At 33.9% G+C, this 7,811-nt stretch overlaps 1 protein-coding gene across 2 annotated transcripts in view; it reads right to left on the reverse strand.

The window, feature by feature from the left end:
* Positions 1-4,253, reverse strand: part of LOC136027982 (E3 ubiquitin-protein ligase MARCHF5-like) — a 69,059-nt gene extending 64,806 nt beyond the window's left edge. Inside the window, exon 1 of one of the 2 annotated variants that reach the window (XM_065705487.1) lies at positions 4,128-4,253. In XM_065705487.1, coding sequence (XP_065561559.1) covers positions 4,128-4,177 — 50 coding nt within the window. In that variant the 5' untranslated portion in view covers positions 4,178-4,253. Of the gene's footprint in view, positions 1-2,800; positions 4,082-4,127 lie in introns of those variants that run through there. The other variant, XM_065705516.1, reaches the window with a different exon arrangement.
* Between the last annotated feature and the right edge of the window lie 3,558 nt (positions 4,254-7,811).

Raw genomic sequence — 7,811 nt, forward strand, 5'->3', positions numbered from 1 at the left:
TATCAAAATTCTTTATAAACTACCATTATTAAGAAGAAAGAAAAGACCTGAAGGATAAAGAACAGAATTATCACTGAAAGTAGAATAAAGTTTAGCCAGTGCACATCCATTATAGTTCCCTCTGTTTGCAACAATCTTTGCATAGCCAATCTGAATCTTTTTACTTATATCACAAACAGTATGCTAATGTAATCTCAAAAGATTATTAGTAATAGAGATACAAGCCAACAAGAGGGATAGTGAAGTTATTACAATGAAGGGGAGTAGCAGAAGTACAGTTATAGGGAAGAAACTCACATTTATCTATATTAAGTGAAAGTGAAACTATCCGAGAAAGCATTACAAACTATAGAGACCATTTGGGAAAGCCCCTGTTTGGAATGGCTAATCTGAAGCAAGTCGTCAGTATACGCAAGATAAGAACATCTGCAAGACCAGAAAGGTATGCACCTGAAATCTTAGCCAGCAAACTATAAATACAGATCTTCATAAGTGTAGGGGAAAGAACATCACCCTGCCTTACTCCTCTTTGTAACCTTATAATAGTGTCTGGCGCAGATCTTAACTGAAAAAAGAATTTGAATACCAAAACCTAAGAAACATTATAACAGATAGATTGACAAGAATCTCTGACTATCATGGCTAGTCTAGGACAAGCAGTGGTGTTAAATATAGTTTTGATGTTGTACTTCCAGTCAAAATGTGATGGATAATTGTGTTTGGGATTTGTTTGTTGAAATTTAGTTCCAATACGCTCCTCTGGTACTTTTGGTGCTAAAAATTGTGGAGTTTGTATGCCTCAGCCACTTTTAAGGGTCATGTTTCATGGCACTTATCAACTTCGTGTGACTATAAACCAGATATATAATCTTTCTTTGCATTAGGATGGCTATTAGTTTTGACCAGTGCATTTTTAGACATAGGCTACATTACATTCCAGAAACCTTCAAAAATACTTCTCAACTGTTGAATCATTAAAACCCATTAACCTACAACCAAAAATTAATGCAGTTTGATGGATCACACCAGATGGCTATTTTTTGGTGAAAGCAAAGTGGGAAAAACCAAGGGTAAAACAATAAGGTAAAAGCAAAGCCAGATTTGAGGCAAAACATTATCAGGCCTATTTTGAGCTTGAAATTCAAAATTCTATCCAAGAGTAACCAAGCTTATTTTTTTATAGGATCTATCTTTATTCTTTGTTTATCAATATTATTTCTAACTTATTGGGGTGAAATATTGAAGCCTACACTGCAAACCAGTGCCTGATTGGAGGAAATGGCACAGAAGACAAGCAAAAATATGGCTTTACACCATTAAATTTGACATTGAGCTGATCAATGAGTCCAAGGAAAATGGTCTTAGAAGGGACCCTTTATTTACTTATTCATCCAACATCTTGTAAGCATAACATACAAAATGAAAATCAAAAAGTAGCAACTGCTTGAATGTTTAACAAAAATAAATGGTTGATAATATACATCATTGTAAAAAGAGGTGTTTACTAACTCAGTCTTAAAACTAGGAACAGTAAAAACAATGACACAACAATCAGGTAATGAGTTCCAAAGTTTTATTGATCTATTTACAAAAGACATCTATTTTGGATTTTGGTGATGGGGGTAAAATTTCAATGTGTTCTACCTGGTTGATGAATAATAGCTTCTGTGAAAGAAATTTTCTGAGTCCAAATTTACAATGCCATTTACAATATTATGGACACTTAGAAGATCAAAATGCTTCCAACAGAAGTGAAAACTTGGGAATCCCAACACCTCTAAACATTTTGAATATGACAAATGCCTCAGGTAAGGAATTAACTTTGCAGCAGATCTTTGTACTGATTCAGTTTTTTTCCTATCATCTTTATTTATAGGGTAACATATTGGAGAGAAATGTTCAAGGATAGGACAAACTTTTGACTAAAATAGTTTAAAAATAATTTTCACATTAAACTTCAAAAATACTCCTTTGATTCTGGACAACATAAACCATGCTCTATCCCTGACAATCCTTAACAGATCAGATACTATCCCAAGATTGCAGGTAGTCCTCACGTCTGGTACCTTGGTACTTCCAATCAAATAGTGAGGATGTACAACAACAAAAGAGAGAATAATGAGGACTTTTTTCCCAAGACAGTGAGCCAACAAAACCTATTTGAATATTTTTTGGCCCTATATCTAAGGGCTGCCTTCAGGAAAGAAAATAAAAAACAATAAGTTTTTTTTTTATTTAAAACAATGTTGGTTCACTGTCTTGGGAATAAAGTCTTCATTATTTTCTCTTTTGTTGTTGAACTATGGAAATGCAGTGTGGTCTTCATCATTATTTAAGTGAGGATGTGAATTTCCAAACAGCCCTCTATGGAGATAGTGCATAGCAGCACACTTTGAAATGTTAAAAAAAAAATAAAGTTTACCCTGCACCATTTCCTTTAACTTTCTATATTCTCCTGGAGTAGTTTTTCATCTTGTACTGAGCCAAATCTCCTATACAACTTCACATCATCAGCAAAACTTTTAGCTATATGATTTTGTATAACTGATGGTAGATCATTAATGTATATGGATAACAAAATTGGATCTAAGCAACTACCCAGTGGAACCCTGCTACTAACAAATATACTTGAGGATTTTGCCTGTACCAACAACAACAGCTTGACTTCTACCAATCATTAAACTTTCAATCCAACTATGTGTATGCTCACCAAGATTTTGGAGTTTTTGAAGCAGCTTAGAGTGGCATATTTTGTCAAAAGTCTTACAAAAATCAAAATATAAGTAATCAAATAGGTCACCTTTGTCAGCAGACAGCTGGAAGTCTTTTAAAGCCCCCAAAAGTTGAATACTACATGAATGTGTCTGCCTTTATGCATGTTGAGCCTCTGACCATAGCCATTTTTGTATAGTGTAATGGTATATGATTAACCAAAAAATTTCCATTATTCTGCAAAAAATATACCAGCACAACAGCAACAAAGGATTATTGAAAAGTTGGATATATATTGTATTATTTTCCTATGACAGACTTAAAGACTGTTGCTCAAATTTGGACTGTTTGAGGCTATAAGCATATATTTCCAATTGAAGTTGGAACTTTTAACTGCAGAAGCATTCCAGGGTACTGTAGTTATCACACAGTCTTTCCATCTATCAACTAGAGCTCCTCCTGGATAAGGAGCACTATGGACAGCTTTTTCTACAGTATATTATTAAAAGTGCCACCACAATCATCGTTGGGTATATAAATAGGAAATGCAGTCAGCAAGGACATAAGCCTATATTAAAGAACAATAGCCTATCAAATTGAGCTTACCAAATAATCTAAACTGATTGGTTGACCATTGGCTAAAGTTTTTTGTTCTTACATTTTGATTAGTTTTATTGAGGGAACTCACTTGGATTTTTATTTCTCATTTATTGTTGGCTATGTTGCACCTATAATTGTGACAGCTGAGTATAGAGGAATCTTTGTCAAATTTCGCAATTGAAAATTTCTTCTTTACTAATGACTCATGTGTTCTAAGTGACTAAGCCTGGCTTTATTACACAGAATAAACTACATTGAATATTTTTTAAAAACCCTTGATCATCTATTAAACCATTCCAACCTTTGCATGAACTTTTTAATGGTATATTGTCTTGTTTTAAATAAATATAAAGAGCAAAGTAAGGTCAGGCTACCAAAGCTCTCCCAACTCAAATAAAAGCACAAAAGCGAAATCAAATTGGGAAACACCTCATCTCTGCCTCCTCCTCCTCCTCCAGTAACAATACCTGGGGCAGCAGAGCAAGTTGTCCCCAGAGCCTGAATGGCTCTGGGTTGGTAATCTTTCATGAATTTTAGTAGCCTAGACCTACACTGTAGCCTATCCAAAACTATTAGGCCATGACATAAATCTATCAGCCCTTTAAATACAACATCATGTGTTTAGGTTCTAGGATACAACTTTATATATATTCTTTTTCTGCAGAAGCACAATTTAAAAAGAATTGTAGCCTACAAGAAAAGCAATGATTCACTCTGGCCTTAATTATCAATGGGGAGTCAATTTTCAGATATTCACCAAAAAATACCGAAATTTCTTAAGTTTTCTTAGGCTGAATAATATAAAGAAAGATAACCTTATTGATCTTTGAGAAAATTTGGAGCTGGAACTGGAACTGGAATACATTTCTTGCCCTGTCCCGCTTTTTTTTTAAATACTTTGACACCACTTTCCATACAAGATTGCCAGATGAAAACAAGCCTCCAATATCCTACAATTTTCGGAAAATCAAATGGCCCATTTAACCTACTATTCAGACAGAACACAGATCTGCAGAAAACCGCTGCGGAGGCATTTTGCAGAGGAATGCATTCATCTGTTGCCACTCATCCTTGCGTTTTTCTGCTAAACGCGTGGAAAAATCCGACGCATGCAGTTAAAACGCTCGTGGATTGCAAAGAAAAGAACATGAAGCCAGTTGAAAGGCAAATTTCAAATATTTAGCAAAAACATCCTGTTTGATTGAAAACGCTTTTGTGGAAATCTAGAGAAAGGTGAATTTTCCCGACAGGATGTGGGGAACAATATACTAGACAGTTCTAACAGAAAGCTATCGACCAAACTGCTACTTATGTTCACAATTCCCTGAAAGGAATGGTGAATATATCTGTTTCACTTTTCTGTGTACCCATCCTCTTATATAACAAATACAAATGTTGATATAGTAACTTTACCTCAAGAGCCTAAGCTATGCAGATTTAGACTGTAAATTGGAGCTGGGCCACTGTCACTTGGAAGAAACAATATCCTATGTTAGGATTCATACAGGGTAAACTTGAATAAAAAATTGAACTTATTGTCTCATATGTAAAAAAAGTGACTATCGGCAAATTTCTTGGTAAATTTAAATGTAAGACCGCAATGAGACAGCTAAGGAATACATCTTTTGAAGTGAATAGAGTCTGCAGTTAACGCTGCGGCAATACGGTGCAAAAACGCACCGCATTACTTTTTCGCAACGCACCTTTATGCGGGAACAGTAGGTAATTTGCTAAAAGGAGCACAAAAGTACTCAGGAAATCAGAAGCAAGAGGTACATTTCATCTGAGCAAAAAAACAAAAAGTAGCTATCTGGTAATTTAGACTTTTGCACATCTTTTTCCATAACTTTATTATTTAATTGCTGTAGTTCTTTTAATATTGTTATATAAAACTTCATAAGGTTCAATTTAAGTCTCGCAGAAATAATTTAATTTTAATGTAGTTCATGCATATACAATTAACTATATACTTAATTCCTGTGTATCTCCCAAAGTTAATGTTTGAGGCTTTTTCCTTCCAACACTAAGTTTGTATGAACTTAAAACGAAATTTCAACCATTTAAACAAAGTATTAACTTCTCAAAGCTATTAAGTATTCAAAAAAAACTTTTCTATCTTGAAGAAGTTAAATGAAAAAATGATTTTATAAAATTGTTATTGCGACTTTTAGATACCAAACAGCAACAAAAGACTGACAGATAACTAAAAGTTTTATTTTTTCACCGCAAAAAATCTGAGAGTTTTTTTTTTCGTTTCTACAATACAGAAGAAAATCACATATTTTTTTATGTTTATGTCTAGTACTAATTTTGTATAAGGAGACATCAACAGTAGGTTTATTTGTGCTAATTTTATAGTTTTATGTTGTGTCACATTCAAAGCAACAATTTTGCATGTTTTAAGTTTTAATTTCACTCATTCAATCCATAAGAAAAAAACTTCGTTTTTACAATTTTATTTTTGCACCTTTTTAGTTATAAAATATTATAAGACCAATAAATTTACGCTAAAGTTTGACTAAAGTTTTCACTAAACTCTACATTTTAAAACAGTAAAAAGCTTTAGCGCAAAGAGCGGGGCGTTGAGAAGGAAAAGCCCCTTTCATATACGGAGTAATTTCTGTTCGTTTTAAGTTTTAATGTCGCTCCTTGCTTTTATTTAAAAAACTTGATTTTTCTTATTTAATTTCTGAACGTTTTTTAATCAATGCATGTTTTGATTTTGGCTCTCCGCAGAGGAATAATTAAAACAAAATTTGTATATTTATTTATTTTTTGGCTAAACGGCTTTCTCATAATTTTAATCGAATGATTTTGAGAAAAAAAGAGCCGGGGAGGAAGCCTAGTTGCCCTCTGATTTTCGGTTTATTAAAAAGGCAACTAGAACTTTTAATTTTTTACGAATCTTTTTATAAGTAAAAGATATACGTAACTTATAAATTAGCTTACGTAAAGAACTTTTGTATGCTTATGTTTTTATTACATATATGAGGGGGTTCGCGCCCCTCGTCAGTAACTCCCTTTTTACAGTAAAGCTTAAATTTTGTCCCGATTCATTAAGAATGACCCCTGAATCACAAAAGCCGCAGAATAAATAGTTGACATTACTAAAAATACTTTAGCGTAAAGAGCGAAGTATTAGGAGGAGGTGAGCCCCTCATATGGGTAATAATTTCTGGTCGTTTTAAGTTTTAATGCTGCTGCTTACTTCCAGATGAAAAAAAAAAATTCATTGTTTTTTTTTAAGTAATGCTAGTAAATCCTGTGCTCCCTTCATGGAAAATTTCTTCCCCCATGACAAATTCCTCGATGGAAAGTTCCCCCAGCATATCCCCCTCTTCTCAACCCCTGCCTCCATTCAAAAAATCCTCCTAAAAACGCCTGTACACTTCCCAATAACCATTACTATATGTAAGCACTGGTCAAAGTTTTGAACTTGTAACCCCTCCCACGGGGACTGTGGGAGAGTAAGTCGTCCCCAAAGGTTCTCTGATACGCTTATAAAGGTTCTCTGATACCCATATTAAAGTTCTCTGATACGCTGAATCTGATGGTGTGATTTTCATTAAGATTCTATGACTTTTAGGGGGGGGGTTTCCCCCTATTTTCTAAAATAATGCAAATTTTCTCAGGCTCGTAACTTTTGACGAGTAAGACTAAACTTGATGAAACTTATATATTTAAAATCAGCATTAAAATTCGATTCTTTTGATGTAGCTATTGGTACCAAAATTACAATTTTTTAGACTTTTGGTTACTATTGAGCCAGGTCGCTTCTTACTACAGTTCGTTACCACGAACTGGTTGATCTATTAGAATCAAAATTTCGTTTTTTAAGATTTTCGTTTACTATTTAGCCGGTCCGCTCCTTATTACAGTTCCTTATCAAGAACTGTTTGATAACTGAAAATATATACATAATAGAAATAAATAAAAGAAGCATCAAAAATCAATGTCTTGTAAAAAAAAAAAATGAAAATGAATCTGTAGAAGTTTCAAGCTCCTATTTTACAAAATGTGGAATTTTGTATTTTTTGCTAGAAAACAGATCACGGATGCGTGTTTATTTGTTTTTTTTTTTTCCCAGGGGTGATCGTATCGACCCAGTTGTCCTAAAATGTTGCAAGAAGTCTCATTCTAACGGAAATGAAAAGTTCTAGTGCCCTTTTTAAGTGACCAAAAAAATTGGAGGGCACATAGGCCCCTCCCACGCTAATTATTTTCCCAAAGTCAACGGACCAAAATTCTGATGATCATACTTTTTAGACTAAGAGATCCTGTAGATAAGGTTTTGAAGGGTAGAACAGCTTGGTTTTAGGAAGAGGGGAGGGACACATTGACCAGATTTTCACTCTTAGATTAATAATTGAGAAGTGCCTGAGTTGTCAGACCTATTTAGTCATCAGCTTTATAGATTATGGGAAAACATTTGATTTAGCTGACAGAAGAGCTTTATTGAAGGTCATATCCTTGTATGGTATGCAAGATAGTATTAAAAA

Source organism: Artemia franciscana, chromosome 1, assembly GCF_032884065.1.
Source record: "Artemia franciscana chromosome 1, ASM3288406v1, whole genome shotgun sequence".
NCBI classification, from domain to species: domain Eukaryota; kingdom Metazoa; phylum Arthropoda; class Branchiopoda; order Anostraca; family Artemiidae; genus Artemia; species Artemia franciscana.